The sequence below is a fragment of the Vitis vinifera genome, chromosome 18 (genome assembly GCF_030704535.1).
Source record: "Vitis vinifera cultivar Pinot Noir 40024 chromosome 18, ASM3070453v1".
In the NCBI taxonomy this organism is placed as follows: Eukaryota; Viridiplantae; Streptophyta; class Magnoliopsida; order Vitales; family Vitaceae; genus Vitis; species Vitis vinifera.
The window spans coordinates 10,343,500-10,361,489 of NC_081822.1; the positions used below are offsets into that span (position 1 = coordinate 10,343,500).

Below are 17,990 nucleotides of genomic sequence, written 5' to 3' on the forward strand. Positions count from 1 at the left end.
AAAACTGATAACCTCTAAAAGGTCTGATATGCAGCTATACAACACAACCATAAAGACACAAAAAATCGTTCTACCTGTAATTAAGGTCCTCCACAAGAGATGACCTTCGATCAACACCAGCCCACTTTCCTACCTGACACTAATTGCAAATCTATAATCACTTTTGACAGCTAGTGGTCAAAGTTAGCAATGATCGCAGATAACCAGCCCACTTTCCTACCTGACACTAATTGCAAATCTATAATCACTTTTGACAGCTAGTGGTCAAAGTCAGCAATGATCGCAGAAGGTTATCTGAATATAAAACCATGTACAACTTTTGTTCTCCAGCACGGGAAAAGAGCCTATTACCTATCAGACACACACTTTGAGAAAATCATAAGTAAAATAAAGCAAAAGTGTACTTCAAACCATATGTAAGCTTACATAATTTGAAAATATAACATATAATTCATTTTCTATGTTATCCATCATTAACAGGATACAAGCTTACAACATTAGGTAGGATAGCATAAAACTGTTATCACAAACACTAGAGAAAAGGAAAAAAAACTTCAACTTCAAATCCTTGTAAAGAGGATGTGGGCACCGTACTGGGGCTGCAAGGTCAAGATCTGCGTTGGGGCATGAACATATGTTGGTGATAACACAAAGGAATATTGTTGAATGATCATGGCTAGGACAATTTTCGCCTCCATCATTGCGAAATTTTGACCTATGCATATCCTGGGGCCTAACCCAAATGGGAAAAATGAGCCTAATTGATTCCGAGGCTCCTTAAATCTTAAGGGGTTGAATTCATTAGCATCTTCACCCCATATTTGAGTGTCATGATGAACACCAATCATAGCCGAATAGATTTCTGTGCCTGCGGGAACATCTACCCTTCCTAACATTACATTTTTTGTTGATACCCTTGACATGGTCTGGGTAGGGGGATAGAGTCGAAGTGTTTCATTGATTATCATGCCCACCTGTAAATAATAATGTAAATCATGCATCATATTGGTGGCATGGTGGTAAAAGAACATAATTGTTTAAGTGAACTTACAATCTTGAGCTCCCTTAAATTATCTGCAGAGGGAGACATGGTGTGGCCATAGACTTGGACCACTTCTTCTCGTGCCTTGGTTTGCCATTCTTGATGCATTGCTAAAAGGACAAGTGCCCAAGTCAAAAGATTACCAGTTGTTTCCTTTCCTGCAAAGTAGAAGGTCTTGCATTCGTCTATAACTTCTTGCACGGTCAATTTCTCTTCTTCACCATGCTGATTCTTGTAGGTTGACAATAATAGACTGACTAGATTTTTAGAATTCTCTTTAGTTTTGTTGTTATTGTCTATCAGCCTTTGTATTGATTCTTCAATTTCCTTCTCTATTCTCCAACTTTCTCTATTCGTTTTAGTGGGCAAGTATCTGTATTGTATATAATTTCATTTTTAAAACACAAGAAATTACGAAAGAAAGCGTGCATGGATGGGAAACAATATAAATTTCCAACTCATATTCTTGTCAAATCTTCCGTGGAACACCACTCATCATGTTCTACTCCAATGGAGGAATAAAAGAGAATGGGTTGAGAGAAGAAAATAATCATTAGTATGATAACTTCAACCCATCTTCTTTTCTTCCCAATTAGCTTATCCCACATTCTCAAGTATACAATCCAATCTCAAATAACTATTTGAGTGGAATAATTTTTTTTTTTTTTTAATATTAGTAGTTGAGCCATACTGATAGAAATCAGAATAATAAAGTCAAAGCATATGAATTTTCACCTGAAGCCAGGAATGTGGATACTTCTTAGAGCCTTGGCGATAAGGTGCATTTGCTGTTCTTGTAGTTCAAAAATGTGTTTTCCCTCTTGGAAACTGCTCCCAAAAGCAGTTCTAGATATAATGTCTGCAGAAAGATTTTGCAGTTCTCTATGCACTTCCCTTTCCAATTCATCCCTCCCTCTTCTTACTTCCTCCCACTCTTCCAACATCTTTCTAGTACTTGCCACAATTTCCGGCACCCACCCCTATCAAAACAAATACAGAATACTAGCACACATCAATTGGCGGTAATGGATTCACAAAATTAGTGAACCTTGATTACTCTAAGCTGATGTTTTTAAGTTCCTTTTAAATGGTTATCTAGGCAGGGCTTTTTACCTTTTCGCTAAAAAGGCATGCTGGAATGATTAGGGCCTATTTTGAAAAGTTTTCAAATATTTTTTAAAAGAATCATCTGAATAACTTCTCTAAGACTGGGCTAGCAATATTTGAATAACTTTTCTATATGGGTTTCCATCAGATAACCATAAAACACATTAATTGTCTTGACATCAAACAAAATTAAACTACATGTTACTTGCTGCGAAAGAGGGAAAAGAGAGATTTGTATGACCTTAACTCTCTCCATGTTGAAAGCCTGGTTCGTGATTCTTCTATGAAGAGCCCACTTCTCACCATTCAACCCACCAAGCCCATCTCCAAACAGTGGCCTAGTCAGGGGACTAAACCCAACCTTATCATAGGACACACCTGTGTTTAGGAAAACCTCCTTAATGGGCTCCGGATCGGCTAGAGCCAGCCGCGGCTTTGTCCCGACCCACCAAATAAACGTCTTCCCGTAAGCGCCTGACCACCTGGAGTAGTAAGGAAGCACTCGATGAAGTATGTCATGCTGCAATCCACCCATTGATTTCGACTGAGCTTCCGCGTACATACGCTGCAACTCGCCCACGTTTCCTGAAATGGGTCGGTACCCTGGGCCTCCTATGCCTTGAGTCTTGAAGTGTTGCTGGATCCTCCATGGAACCCAGATGATTGAGTGTACGGATTTGAATACCAGTATCGCAATACTGACGAATAGGGCAAGCAGTAGAAGATGCATGGCGGTGGATCACAGAGCCGGAGAGACAGAGAGAGATGGGGTTGTGTAGTGAACGATGGAGTTTGCCGACACTGCTAAAGAAAGTGGATGTCTAATGAGCGAATGGCGGGTGGGTGGAGCCCAATTTCGAATATCATCAGGGGATTAGGATGAGATCATGGACGATGTAGGATCGATTGATCTAGAATTTGAATTTTAATAATATAAAAGAAAATAAATTCCAAATACGATCATGGAGGCCTTGACTTTGTTGGACCTGGCTAATCATTCTGGACACGAAACAGCATGCATGTTTTGACCTGCGGATTGGAAGAAAATGTTTCATAGAAGTTGTAATGTGTGTCTTTGGCATTTAATCTAGAATATGAAATAGGATTTAACCATTAAATTCATCTACAATACAATATATAGGTTAAGAAGAGATTCAAATAATTATGAAATAGTTAAGATAATGGGTGAAAGAGAAAAAATTATTATCCAAATATAAGGAAAAAGATATATATATATAGGTGACATTGGAAAAAAAAAAAAAAAAAGAAAGGAGAAGAAGATGGAATGATAAAGGTGATGTTGGAAAAATGGAAAAGGTAAGTCAATATCTACTTTATTGAAATCTCGATCCTATAAAAAATTTTGATCAATGAATACCCTTCTTTCAAACATTGAATTTAAATTTTTCAAATTAATTATTTTCTTTTTCATTCAAATCCCTTCTCTTAATATTGTTCATCAAAGTCAAAGACTTTTTCTTATGAATTTCCGCCATCTTTAATTGACATCATTTTACATGGGTGAATAAAAAATAATTAGGATTAATTTTATGCCTATTTGACTTATTATTTTAAGAAAAATATATATATAAATTGTATAGCAATTTTCTAATCATTTAAAGAACTATATCCAAATCAGTATGAATTATTTGAGGGAAATGAAATGATCAAATTTAAATAATTTTCTGTGAAATTGAAATTAAATTTAGCAATCAATAATCCCAACATAAAAAAATATTTAAAATAAAAACTTTAAATCTTAAAAGGCGAGTATAATTATCTCAAAAAACGTATGTAACTTATCATATATCTTATTATGCACATCCCCTAAACCTGTCTACTACCTTGATTACTTCTGTTTTATTTTTATGTAAAAGAATTTATATTGATTTATTATAAATTTCATGTTTTCGAAGGATTTGACCTTATAGACATTACTATCTCTCTCTCAAAATAAAACACCTTTTTCTTTTGCCCAATAATGAAAACGTTCTTCAATCCATAAATAGTAAAGTAATTATTACATAATTTGAAAATACAAAAGATACATACTAACATATAATTCATGTGTTTAGTAACCCATCGTCCAATAGATATAAGCTTACAACATTAGATACCATAGTATAATATTGTTATTACAAACACCACACAGGAAAAAGAAAATTTACCAACTTCAGGTCTTTACAAAGAGAATGTTGGCACCGTACTAAGGCTAGCTGCAAGCTCAAGATTGGCAATGAGGGCATGTAACATATGTTGGTGATAAAACAAAGGAATATTGTTGGATGATCATGGCTAAGACAATTTCGCTTCAACCACCACTAGATTTTGACCCACGCACATCTTGGGGCCCGACTCAAAGGGGAAAAATGAGGTTCATTACCTTCAAGGCTCCTTAAATCTTAAGAGGTTGAATTCATTAGTATCTTCACCAATGTTATGATAAACAGTACTCATAGTAAAATAGATTTGTGTGCTTCTACCTTTCCTAGCTAGCTTTACATTTTTTGTTGGTTCCCTTGACATGGTGGGGGATAAAGTCAAGTGTTTCATTGATTGTCATGCCCACCTATGAACAGTAATGTAAATCATTCATCATATTGGAAGTAAATGAACATACTTATTTAAGTGGATTTACAGTCGTGAGCTTACTTTAATTCTCTACAAAGGGTGACATAGTGTGTACATAGACTTGGACCACTTCTTCCTGTGCCCTTATTTGCCATTCTTGTTGTATTGCTAGAAGGACAAGTGCCCAAGTCAAAAGATGAGTAGTTGTTTCCTTTCCTCCAAAGTAGCAGGTCTTGTATTCATCTATAACTTCTTCCACTCCTAACATCTCTTCTTGACCACGCTGATTCTTTCAGGTTAACAATAATAGATTGACTAGATTATTAATTTTTATTTTTTTTTGGTTATTTTCTATTAGCCTTTGTATTGATTCTCGAATTTCGTTTTAGTCGGCAAGTACTTGTATAGTATATAATTTGATTTTTAAAATGCTCAAGGGATTATGAAAGAAAAACACGTATGGGATGGCAAACAATACAAATTTCCGATCCATATTCCTATCAACATCTTCCATGGAACACTGTCCATCAAGTTCTATTGATCCAATACAGGAATAAAAAAAATAAAAAAGATGGGTCAAAAAAAGAAAACAATCATCAAGATAACTTCAACCCATCTTCTTTCTTCCCAATCAATTTATCCCAGATTCTCAAGTACATATCCAATCCAGTCTCAAGTAATTGTTTAGGTCAAAATAGAATTTGTTGTGTATTAATTAATAGTTAAGCAAAACTTGTAGAAATTAGAATAACAAAGTCAAAGAATATGAGTTTTGACTTGAAGCCAAGAATGTAGATTCTTCTCAAAGCCTAGATGACAAGGTGCATTGGTTGTTCTTGCAGTTTAAAAATGCACTTTGCCTTCTGGAAATTGTTCCCCCAAAAGTCGTTCTAGATATAATGTATACAAAAAGGTTTTATAGTTCTTTATGCACTTCCATCTCAAATTCACCCCTCTCTTATCTTTCTTTTTCCCACTCTTTCTATTATATTTATAATGCTTGCTTGTAGACCCTTTATTTTATCCTTTTGGAATATCACATCCAAAGTCCATCCTCTGCTACCTCATTGTACACTTAGTGTCTTTTTTTGAGTCATTTTTGAGTCTTGTTGGTAGTCCACTGTGACTTATTAGATCACTATCTTTGAACCTTCTTTGGAGATATCTTGAAGGAGTTTCAGGGATCACTAGTGTGATTGTTCAGTGACCTCTAATTTTTAGTTTAGGATTTGGTTTGACTTTAATTGATTTTTAGTGCATTTAGGTTTAGGTTTATTTTTTCATTGCATAATCTTAGGGTCAGATGAGTTGCCTTTTTGTTTCTTGATGGCATGAGATTGACATTTCCGATATTTTGATATGGTTGGTATTTTGATTTTTAGATTCATGAGTTTAAATTTTAATTTTTGTTCGATATATTTCATCATTTTCTTTTATTATATGATTCTGTTTATTTTAGTTCTTTTAGGTTGCATGAGGTTAATTTGTGATTTTGTATGTCATGCGTATTTTTGGTTCATTTTTCACATATGATGACTTTTTAATTGATGCATTGATTTCTTTTATGAGGTCATGAGGATGGAAGGTTACAGAAAAAGTAACGAGGAACACGTGAAGAGGAGATGCAAGCATATTGGGAGGGGTTGATACATCTCCACACATCTGATGAGGAGAGTGGCATGGCAGGAGGGTATCAGGCTCTAGGTCATTTCATCATGATGCATGAGTTCTAGGACCATGATCTCATCACCTCCATCTATTTTACACCATCACAGTGATCGCCATACATTCACATTAGCGGATCATCATCAGCAGCTTTGGGGAGAGGACCACGTGGTATCAGAGACTTCTCCACCATATGATCACAGCAGCAGCATCTAGCGAGAGGGATCACCCATTTTGAAAGGTAGGTTCTAGAAGACTCCAGGGACTTTCAGTTTCAGAAGACTCGAGAAGAGGTAATTTTCTGTTGGAGAAGGGGCAGCACAAAACGCATGACACAGCAAGATCACGTGATGGAGCATTTTTGGAAGCTTCAGGATTCATCCTTGAGAAGTTTTCATCAGCTTCGGGGATATAAAAAGTGACACCATCACCGACTTTTGGAGGATTTTTGGAGGGAACTTTCATCTGTGGTTGGAGAGAACAATCACCGGAGGAGGCTATCACCATTTCCCTTGGCATTGCATCACCTGCATCTCCCTGGAATCTGTAACTCGATCACCGGAAGCAATATCTGCAATACGCCATCATCTTCATCTCCAATACATCAGATACAGCTGCATCTCCAGACGCCTCTCGTTTGCACTACGTCTTCATCTTTAGGCGCACCTAAAAACATATCTGCATGAATCTTTCTCACTATTACACAAGCAGAAGATCTTCTCATCATGAAGGCACCAGTTCCGCCATCAGAATGACATCGACTTTACCATCTCTTTGTCTTCGTAGCATTACCATTTTCTGCATCTTCAGGAGAGACGCATCACCAGGGATGAATCTGCATGTCGTTCCCAAGTTTATATAGGATTTGAGATCATATCGACACGAGGATCACCTGCTCAACAGAACACTCGGATCCGCGCACCATTTAACCACTTTCTGGAACTTTTCTGCAACTGCAGTGCCAAATTAGTTTCCGGACATCCTATTGTCAGTTCAATCTGCGCATCACCATCTGAACAAACACAAAGGTGAGTTATGATGGCCTTATTTTTATTTGAATAAAATATCAATAGCTTGGACGCATACTAATCATGGAAAGACGTTAGTGGAACACTTTGTTTAATTTAAAAAGAATAAATTGGTGTGAGGGCGGATGGCGGTCGGTCATGGGAATTCTTTGTTAATGGCCTTTGTTGAACTTTAAAAATCAACTGAATGTGGAATGATGTGGCCGACTACGAGGGATGTCAATGACTAGTGTTTGTTTGAGATTTAAAAATAAAATGAATACATGGTAGACATGGAAGAGTGTTAATGCTTTGTTTTAATTCTCAAAATCAGTGGAATGAGAATGAGTGTCGGCCATGGTGATTAGTTAATAGTATATCTGTGATTCATGCTGACTGTGAGTGGTGTTAATGGGCTGTGTTTATTAAATTAAAGAAATTAATGAGATTGGAGATCGAGTGGCAGCCATGGAAGATTGATCTAGTGCTATGTTTGTTGTTGAATTAAAAATTTAAAGTAGTCAGCCATAGAAGTTAAATGGAATGTAGTTTTTGATGTTAATATGGAATCTTGAAATCAATGCAATCGGTCATGAATATGTAAAATATTAGTGTTTAATTATGTGAATAAAAAATTTTCAATGTAAAATGGAAATGATAATGTTAATGGTTGTTTTTTCTGAATAAAAAATCAATGTGAATTTGTTATGAGAGAGAATTAATTGTCTTTGTTGAATCTTTTAAAAAATAGAATGAGTGTGAAAATCAATTTATCATTAAATCGGAAAAAATTATTGATTCACGATTTATCGACCGGATCAATCAAATCGCAAATCAATAATGTAATAAATATATATTTTATATTTGGTGATATACTATACATATAGGAAATGTTCCCTTAAAATTTTTGTAATTAAATTTATATTCTAGATATTTTTTCTTTAGATTTATTTTGCGAACCTTCCTATTGGAACCGCATGCTGAAATTCATGTACAGTGCTTGCTTTGTTATTTAATCTAGTGTGTACTGCAAATATAAACCTAATGAGGATGTTATCTAAAGTTTTCCATGATGAAATATTGTTTTTAGGTATTTATTTATGATTTTTATACAATAATTGACTATTCTTATAATTTGATATGTCAAATATAAAAAATAAAATATTATTAAAAAAATTAATTATATATAATTTTAATTTTTTATAATTATTTAAAACTTTATATAATATAAAATTATTATTTATGACGTCACTGATTCAACCGTAATTCGACTATCAGTCCGACTAGTAAATCATAAATCGATAACTTTTTTAATTTAATCATTAGTCCGGTTCTAAAAATATTAATTTTTTCAAAATAAAGAGTCATTTTTATTATATTATTTTTTATTTTATTTTTCCTTTAAAAAATTAATAAAATAAGTGATGATTCTAATTTTTATAAAAATAAATTTTTCCCTTAAAAAAAATTTGCAGTGCCACATTGCCACAATTTCCGACACCCACCCTATAAAAAAAATATACAGAATACTAATACACCATCAATTAGGTGTAATGGATTCACAAGATTAGTCAACCTTGACTACTCCAAATTAGTGTTGCAAAGCTCCTTTGAAATGATTATGTAGTTAAGACATTTGAACTTTTCTCTAAAAAGGCATGCTGAAATTATTAAGTCTATTTTGGAAACGTCTTTAAATAGTTTTTAACAATATATCAATTATAGGGAATAAAATTTGCTTGAAAACTCAGAATATGAAAAATAATTTTATTACTAAAAACATAATGCAAAAAAAAATTAAAACACAGAATTTAATGAGTCTGGGCCAACAATATCTGATAACTTTTCTGATTGGATTTTCATCAAATATAACACATTAATTGTCTTGATATAAAACAAAATTAAACTACAAGTTACTTGCTGTATATATATGTTGAGAAAGCCAAAAGCATAAAACAAATGACAAGTATACATATCTCCATGCTGAAAGCCTGGCTCGTGATTCTTCTGTGAAGAGTCCACCTCTCACTGTTCAACCCAACCAGTCCATCTCCAAACAGCAGCTTAGAGAGCGGATTAAAAGGACGCACCTGTGTTTAGGAAAACCTCCTTAATCGACTCCGGGTCCGCTATAGCCAGCCTGGGTTTTGTCCCGAACCACCAAACACACGTCTTCCCGTAAGCGCCTGACCACCTGGAGTAGTACGGAAGCACTCGTTGAAGTATCTCATGCTCTAATCCACCCATTGATTTCGACTGAACTTCCGCGTACATACGGTGGAACTCGTCCGCGTTTCCTGAATGGGTCGGTACGCTGGGACGCCTATACCTCGAGTCTTGAAGTGTTGCTGGATCCTCCGTGGAACCCAGATGATTAAGTGTATGGATTTGAATGACAATATCACAATAATGAAGCATAGGGCAAGCAGAAGAAGAGGCGTGGTGGATCACAGAGACGAGACGGAATGGAGGGGTAGGATTGTTGTGATTCTGGTGAACGATGGCCTTTGCGGGCACCGACGAAGTAGGTGGATCCGTGGATGTCACAAAGAGGGAAGTCGCGGGTGAGTGGGGCCTGATTTTGATTATAATGTTGGGATGACAATGCGAAATAGATTCTTTTGTCGATTTACTTTTAGTAAAATTCGTATCAATTATGTTTCCAAAGGAAGGAAAAGTAAATCATTTAAGGCTTGTTTGGTTTAGTTCTTTTTTTTTTTATCAATTTTGACTAAGAACAAAGCTCATTCTGGGACATACGCCTAATTAAATTTAAATGAGAGGTGACTTGGATTAAATTCTTCGCTAAGACTATTATAGTAGTATAAAAAAAGAAATAATATATCAATTATTATAGTCTTTTTTTTTTATCGTTGTCTAACAATAATTATAAAATAAAAACGCATAATTAAAATGAAAATCCATAATTCACTGTTATGAAAATTCATAATTTTCTTTAAATGAAATGGGTCGGCACCTGGGCTGCGATTCTGCGAATGCCTTGGGTCTTGAAGTGTTGTTGGGGAACCCAGGAGATTGAATGCTTAGACCGGAATGCCAACATCACAATAATGAATACGGCACTCTGAATCATAGATAAGGATGATAATGAGCTGGTTTGAGATGGACCTATCTCAACCACTTCTAAAAAAGGAAATTAAATAAGGCAGGTTTGGTAAGGATGATCCCTATCCCAACCTCATCTAAAAGGAAATCAAGAGGCATTACTAAGCGTAGGAAAATTCTCATACTCATCTCATCCAATTTAATTTTAATTGTTTTTTCAAAATTTAAAATTCTTTTTTTTAATTTGATTATAATTTATTTTATAAAAATTAATATTTATGCATATTTGAAAAGTTGAAAAATTAAAAAACAATTACCTAAAATAAATTTTATTTAATATTATGTCTAGTTGGAGTGGGACAAGACAAAATTATACCCAAATTTGTTCCCCATCTGTTCTAGGTTTTAAAAAAAAGGGAAAATTATGTTTTAGGGGTAGATAGGCCCCCAAATTAACAAAAGGTCCATATAACTCTTCAAATTGAGTTGAAGGATATGAAATAGTAACGGACAAATATACCCTTTAAGAACACATATAAAATATTTTATAAAATTAAGTTAAATAATTTTTTTTTTCAAAAATACTAAATTAAATAAAAGTAGTTACAAAAATATTAAATTAAATATTTTTTTTCAAAAATATTAAATTAAATTAAAGTATTTAAAAAATATTAAATTAAATAAATTTTTTAAAATATTAAATTAAATAATTTTATTTTTTAAAAATATTAAATTAAATAATTTTATTTTTTAAAAATATTAAAATTAAATAATTTTATTTTTAAAAATATTAAATTACATAAAAATATTTTTTTAAAATATTAAATTAAATCAAAAATATTAAATTAAATAAAAATATTTTTCAAAAATATTAATTTTTTTTCTCAAAATCAACAAAGGGCATTTTTGGAAATACTGATATCCTTTAACTCAATTTTCATACTTTCATTGGGTCTTGGGCTCAATTTGAAGAATTACATAGACGTTTTGTTAATTTGGGGGTCCATCTACCCCAAAACATAATTCTCCCTAAAAAAATTAAATTTACTCTTAACTTTATTATCTTTATCCTAAATTTGTGTCACTAGGAAGTTAATGAAGTGGTACCTAATAAAACTCATTCCATTATTATCCTTAAAAGGATAGAGAAAGATAAGATTATGGTGAATAGAAATGATAACAACGGATGAGTCACCCATGTCCAAAAAAAAAATATTAAATGAGGCAGAGGATGAGTAGAAAATTCTCAACTTTGCCTTATTTATTTTTTAAAAATTTTGTAAATTTCTAAAATTTTCAATATTTTTACTTTTAAAATAAGAAATTTTATTAAAAATAAACCTAATTTATAAATAAATAAATGCTATGAAAACTTACAATTAAATTTTATCAAAAATAATATTTTATATATATTAAAAAAAGTATAAAAAAATCAATTTAAATAATTTTTTATTTAATATTATATATAATGGGATGATGAGTACAAAATCATACTTGGACCTGTTCCCATTTTGAAAAACAATTTCAAAACCTACGGGAAGACGAAAAAGTCCGACTCTCTACCGGCAAACGATGGATTTTGCGCATAATGATAAAAGAAGCTGGACGCCACCAAGAGGGAAGCAGTTGGTGAGTGGGGCTAATTTTGACTCCCCGGTTGGTATAATGATGTGATCACGGAAACTGTGTCAGTGGCGGCTTCGGTTGGATTTTGTCGATTCACATGTAGTAAAAGTCGTATCATTTTTATCTTAATGAAAACCAAACCAAATTAATTTTGACCCAACAAGAAAGGTCAGTTCATTCTGGGTCTTAGGCCCAATTAAATTTTATAATGGATTTATTTTATTTTATATCCAAATCTCTATTAATTTAAGTATATATTAAAGGAATGTTTTCATATAATATTATAGCCCACTCTAATAATCCCTAAACTCAAAGCCCAAAAACTATCAAATAAGAAATAAATAATAAATCCTCACCGACCATAACATCATATAATAATATGATTTTTCTTTTATTTATCCTAAGTTGATTTGGTTATACTTATGTGAGAAAGACTTTTCAACCGAAGGGTTCGGTTTTACAAAAATCATTTGAAAAAAACAATCATAAAATAGGAAATCAAATTTAAAAATATACAAATTTTATGCAATTATTTAAAAATAATTATCATTTCATATCACATAATTGAAAATATAAAGATATTATCCATCATCAATAGGATACATGCTTGCAACATTATGTGCTATAGTATAATATTGTTATTGTAGACACTAAACAAAAAAGGAAAAAAAAATTCAATTTAAAATCCTTGTAAAGAGGATGTGAGCATTGAACTGAGGCTGCAAAGCCATGATCGATTGCATTGGAGCATGATCATAATGAAATATAAAAAAAACTTGTGAAAAGTTGCAAGAAGTAATAACACCCATCAACCTGAATTTCATAATGAAATAAAATGGGCTTTTATGAGTGTTGCCCACCCATCTTTCTTCATAGACAAGCCAATCATGTAGAAACGTGCTTGGAGGGGTTTATCATTAAAGAATGTATCCATAAATTATTGGGAGGGGATTGTGTTTGACTTGGTCAAATATGCTGCACGTTTTCATCACTATACTATGTTTTTTATTTGTTAACCAACTCAAATTTAAAATAAAGTGACCATCCCCTCTGAATAGCTTTACTCCTCCACATATCCACTTAAAATAGTCTATATATTAAGACTAATTCTAGTAATTAAAAGTCTTAAGTAAATTTTAATTAAACAATAATTAAGAATGATGAATGAGTGAATAAAAACATATTTTATAAAATCTGAAAATTATGATGAAGTTTTTGTCCCTATAGGTTTATTTTAAATCCAAAGAGCAAGCATATGGAAGACTTTGTAGCCGCTCCCCAGTACATAAATCGGGTCCCACCCCAATGTATCCCCGATTCCCCGAACCTAACATCGTGGTTTCCCTTCTTAATTTTTATATGTAGATTGAGCCATGAGGATGGAGCCAATCCACATCTCAGTTGACTAGGCGTAAGCACGAAATGTCCGTGGGCTGTGGGTTGCAAAAAGATACAAAGTTAAATAAATATCTCTCAAGTTGGTTTTATAATTCTATAATCACAGGTTTGATACCTATGAGGGGAAGGGGCTGTAGAAGAAAGGGACACATTCTGTGACCTGCCACTCGCTCAGTAGCAGTCGCCAACTCATCTCAATAAATACATAATATGGCAGTCTGACTCGGACCCCACCAGCCCCGTCATCCTCACCATCTCTTAAAAATGAATTCTTATTTTGACTCTCCCCACCCCACAACCCCCAATCAATCATTTATTGCTAGGCTCTAGCGGCCCACTTCCACTCCAATCCAATTCATCCCCCGCGTACCTTTGATTCCCTCCTCCCCCATTTTCCAACCACCCAAACACCCGGTTTTCATCTCCTTCACTGCTGTTTTAGTTTCATTTCTTAATTATTCTTTTTCTTTTATATAAATGCTACTTCAGTTAAATATAGCAACAACTAGAGACAACAATCCAAAAAGAACTGCTCAATATTTTTGGATTGAATTTTGTAACTAATAACACTAGCAACTGTAGAAATTGCTGTACACCGCTTCACATGTCACATGATAAATTAAACTTACACCTAAAAGGTTAATTAATACAAAAACAACTTCTAGGGGAAAAAAAAGGGAGAGATCTATATCTGGCTTATCTGCATAATACCCGAAAAAAGAAGGGAAAAATAGGGAAAGAAAATTACCCATAATAAAAATACAGGAAATGATCTTCTATAGGAGAGCAGGCCCATTAGGCTTTCTATCAGGTGCAGCCTCGGCAGTAGCAGCTGCTGCTCCTCCAAAAGGGGATCCGGCAGCTGCAATATCAAGGCCGCCACCGCTGATAGAAGTAAGCAGGGCAGAGAGTCCAGCCGTGGAAGCGCCACCAGGAACCATACCCAGCCCCAGAAGATCAAGAGTGGTTGGCTTGTTCACAAATAGCGATGATGGACTCATCATTAGCCCGGTTAAAGCAGGGCCTCCCTCCGAGGGAAGCCCCAATCCCAGCCCAGCTCCTACCGGATTGCTATCTGCCTTTACATGCCCGCTCCACTGGGTGGTGCTGCTATCTTGCTGTGCAGACGAAGACGGTGACATTGCCAATCCTAAGCCCCGAAGCAAGGACGCGTTTGATGCTGCTGCCCCCATTTGTGCTGCCTTCTGCAATAATGCGGTAGCCGACATTGCCGGCTGTGGAGATGGAGCGTAGTGCCGATGGTTCTGATCAGGGGTTGGAAAGAGGGAGGAGGCACTGTTGGATAGGTATAGAGAAGAGGAGAGACGGAGGGTGGGCTCTGCCGTGGAAGATGATGGTAGGGTGGTGGAACGCTTGGAGCGACCCATTGCGCATATTAGATCGGAGAATGTGGACGATGATTGGGGTGGCTGGGATGTCACTGGTGTTGTGGAAGGAGCAAAGATACTTGCAAATACACTGGTACTGCTGCTGCTGGAGCTGGTCACTGTGCCTGTGGTTAACGATATAGTCGCTGGTGCTTGCTGCAACACTCCCACCGGATTTTCCGTCATATCTGCACCTAGAAAATGAATTTAATTATTAGTTATAATCCCTTGCCCACAAAACATAAGAGTGACCGATAGAAAAGGACAAAATCCAACCCATGGAGAGAGAAAGAGAGCAGGCTTTGGGTTTCCCCTTTTTTCAAAGTCAAGTAAAGAAATAACATCTTGAACTTAGAAAATAAAAAGAGAAGCAATCATGGCGTCCTTTCTCTCAATCCCCTCCTTTTTTGCTTTTCGATCCTTGAGCTTGTTTATCGGCCGTGCATCCACCGCCGATGCGTTCAGAATAATCATAAAACTCTTCCCACCCTCATCTTTCTCTCTCCCCAGCCCCCAGAAGAGACCAAGGCCAATAACAGACAACTGGGACGAGTCGCATCAAATTAAAAGGAAAAAAATCCAGTGTATCACATGAGGGGAGGGACGAGTCGCATCAAATTAAAAGGAAAAAAACCAGTGTATCACATGAGGGGAGAGGGGCGAGGTTATTCATCTTCTAAAACTGGAATAAAAGACAATAAATGATTCAACCCCCATGGAAAGCGTTAAAGGTTTTTCTAATATTGACTAAAGACTATAGACAATGCATAGACTAAGTTATATTAATATTATTACCAGGACTTTGAATGGACAGCACAGTAGTCGACGGAGAGAGAGCAGTTGGGGATGACGAAACAGCTGTCTCAATTTCTGGATTTTCCTCAGTGTTGGTACTGGGAAGGACCTGCGCTCTAGCACTCTCCTGAGCTAGAGCATCACAGAAAGCCCTGTGTGTGATGAAGCTATCCCTCCTTCAAGTTTCAACAACACCGAAACCCAACATCAGCCCATAAATGGAAAACACCATCTACTTAAATTGCCGCGTTTGGTTTTTGAGAAAAAGAATAATCAAATATGGAAGTTGTAAACTTTTCCATTTCTTTTTAATTTCCCAGGATTATCAGCAGACCTAGCGGAGAAGAAGTGTAAAAGGAAATGAGAAGAAAGAAACGATAGAGAACCTCGAAAACAAAGTTCCGCAATCGCATTTGTATTCTCTGGTACCGCAAGTTTTCAAATGCGCCTTCCAATCTGACTGCACGGCGTACTTCTTGGAGCACCTCTCGCACTTCCACTTCTTCTCGCCATGTTTTCTACAAAAATGCTTTTTTATGCCGGTGAGATCTCCTAGCGCTCTCGTCGGATCGTGATGAACACAGGTAGGTTCGGGACAAACGTATACTCGCTTCCGAACCTCTTTGCTTGTTCTTTGCCGAAGCTTCCATGGGAGGTTGTGGCCGCGCCGGTGAAGTTGAAGGTTCTGGTCGCGTTGGAACCCTTTGTTGCAGATCTCGCAGACGAACCGGTTCGTTGCCATTAGGGTTTTGGGTGACAAAGCGATCACCTCCGCATCCGGATCTGCAAAATCCAAACACAACACGGTCTTCTCTCTTCGTATTGGGAGGGAAAGAATTTACCTAAGATTTACATTGAATTTAGGGTTTTCTTATCTTACCTGGCGTTCCAGGGAGATTCCGCTTCTTCTTCGTTGGTGCCACTGGTTGTGGTGCCGTCTGATTACCAGAAGAAGTTACACTGGCTTCTCTCGAAGCGGTAGAAACCGTCATTGGTGACGAAATATCTAACTCCACCATAATCCGCCTTCCCAAACCTTACAATTCCTTCAAAACGAAATCGACCTCAAAGACGCAATTCAACTTCTAGGGCTCATAATCACCGAATCCCAACTAGGGTTTCTACTGAGCTCTCGACACCAGAAGGATCCAAGAACATACGATCTCTAGCTCTAACTCCAACAGCTTCTATTGATGAACCTTCCACAAAGAACCCGAAATTCTCGAGAAACACAGCAAGCCCAATCGAAGCCAACCGATTTCCGTAAGCAACAATCGTGATTGCTTCCTGGAAAATTACAACTTTCCTTGAAAAACCGGCCAAAAGTATGAGCTTCGCAGAGAGAGAGTTTGACTTCAATTCCGCTAAAATGAAGCCAAATAAGAAAACCAGTTCCGCTCACTCATCGAGACGCGGCCGGAGGACAAGGGTCTCAAACGGCGGCGTCGTCATTTTCTGCGGGAGACAAAGGAAGAGAAAGGATTTGTATCTTCGAGTTGAAAAAAAAAAAATTATTAAAAACTGAAAGCGGCGCCAGTTAACCATGGTTTTGGTTCTGGTTTCCACTGTTAACTATAGTTAGTGAGTGTGAACTGGGGTCCAAGTCTTTTCCCTCGGCTCCGTTGTACAAATCTCACCGACCACAGTGCCTCGTGTCCTTCCCCTCTTTTTCCCTCTCTTTTCAAAAAACAAGCTCATCCTTGATTAAAAATAAAATTTACAATTAATCGGATTAATCAGGTATTATTTAAGGGCCATACCTACCGTTGTAAACGTGGTTTCTTGTTTAGTAAGTAATTTTATCAAGTCACTTCACCTGTTTGCTCTCCATTATTAGAATTTTTATCACTCAACTCTCCGTAGTGTCCGTGTACGGACGATGATGAGCCTGGGCATGAGGCACGAGCCTCTCCCCACCTAATGAGCGAAGTGATTACATTTAACAGGCTCCATTTTTACACAATTCAACACACGAAATAACAGAAATGCCATTGAGGCGATGAGGACGAGAAAGGCGTAAGGACAAGCGTAAAAAATTGTCCTCATCAGAGTGGCAATCTGGTCATTCTGCCAGGAATCCTGTCCAGATTCATGTCATCCGTACATGCCTATTTTCCTTTTAAGGCATATGACTCGTCAAAACGGGAGTCATACCTGGGTTAGGTAGAATCATCGAAGTAAATTTAGGAGGAGAGTGGAAAATTTTGTTAGTAATATTTGTCCAGACACGCACTCACATGCCATCTTAATCTAAATTAAGATCTAACTTAAAAAGTTAGGACCACATGAAATGGACCAAATATGGGCCCAAATCACCTGACCCTA

General features: G+C 36.0%; 2 protein-coding genes across 3 annotated transcripts; both read right to left on the reverse strand.

Annotated features, from left to right (window-relative positions):
- Positions 1 to 379: 379 nt before the first annotated feature.
- Positions 380 to 3,043, reverse strand: LOC100250571 (cytochrome P450 734A1). Its single transcript, XM_002281586.4, has 4 exons — positions 2,391 to 3,043; positions 1,778 to 2,022; positions 1,052 to 1,415; positions 380 to 974 (listed from the first exon to the last, which is right to left on the reverse strand). The coding sequence occupies exons 1-4, from the start codon at positions 2,877 to 2,879 to the stop codon at positions 561 to 563; spliced, it is 1,512 nt and encodes a 503-aa protein (XP_002281622.1). The 5' UTR covers positions 2,880 to 3,043; the 3' UTR covers positions 380 to 560.
- A 10,960-nt stretch (positions 3,044 to 14,003) lies between these two features.
- LOC100260826 (zinc finger protein GAI-ASSOCIATED FACTOR 1) lies at positions 14,004 to 17,213 on the reverse strand. 2 transcript variants are annotated; one of them, XM_010666366.3, is made up of 4 exons: positions 16,546 to 17,213; positions 16,052 to 16,448; positions 15,666 to 15,841; positions 14,004 to 15,058 (listed from the first exon to the last, which is right to left on the reverse strand). In XM_010666366.3, exons 1-4 carry the CDS (start codon positions 16,682 to 16,684, stop codon positions 14,259 to 14,261), a joined length of 1,512 nt encoding a protein of 503 aa, XP_010664668.1. In that variant the 5' UTR covers positions 16,685 to 17,213; the 3' UTR covers positions 14,004 to 14,258. The 2 variants fall into 2 exon arrangements, with proteins under 2 accessions (XP_010664668.1, XP_002281605.1); XM_002281569.5 differs by having other exon boundaries at positions 14,004 to 15,064; positions 16,546 to 17,206.
- Positions 17,214 to 17,990: the final 777 nt, after the last annotated feature.

Excerpts from the sequence above, each read along its gene's own strand:
- LOC100260826 (XM_002281569.5), bottom strand. The coding sequence starts at position 16,684 with ATGGTGGAGTTAGATATTTCGTCACCAATGACGGTTTCTACCGCTTCG. Across the intron at positions 16,449-16,545 it reads GAATCTCCCTGGAACGCCAG|ATCCGGATGCGGAGGTGATC; the intron begins GTAAGATAAGAA and ends TGGATTTTGCAG. Across the intron at positions 15,842-16,051 it reads TGCGGAACTTTGTTTTCGAG|GAGGGATAGCTTCATCACAC; the intron begins GTTCTCTATCGT and ends TGAAACTTGAAG.
- LOC100250571 (XM_002281586.4), bottom strand. The coding sequence starts at position 2,879 with ATGCATCTTCTACTGCTTGCCCTATTCGTCAGTATTGCGATACTGGTA. Across the intron at positions 1,416-1,777 it reads ATCCACATTCCTGGCTTCAG|ATACTTGCCCACTAAAACGA; the intron begins GTGAAAATTCAT and ends TATACAATACAG. Across the intron at positions 975-1,051 it reads ATTTAAGGGAGCTCAAGATT|GTGGGCATGATAATCAATGA; the intron begins GTAAGTTCACTT and ends TATTATTTACAG.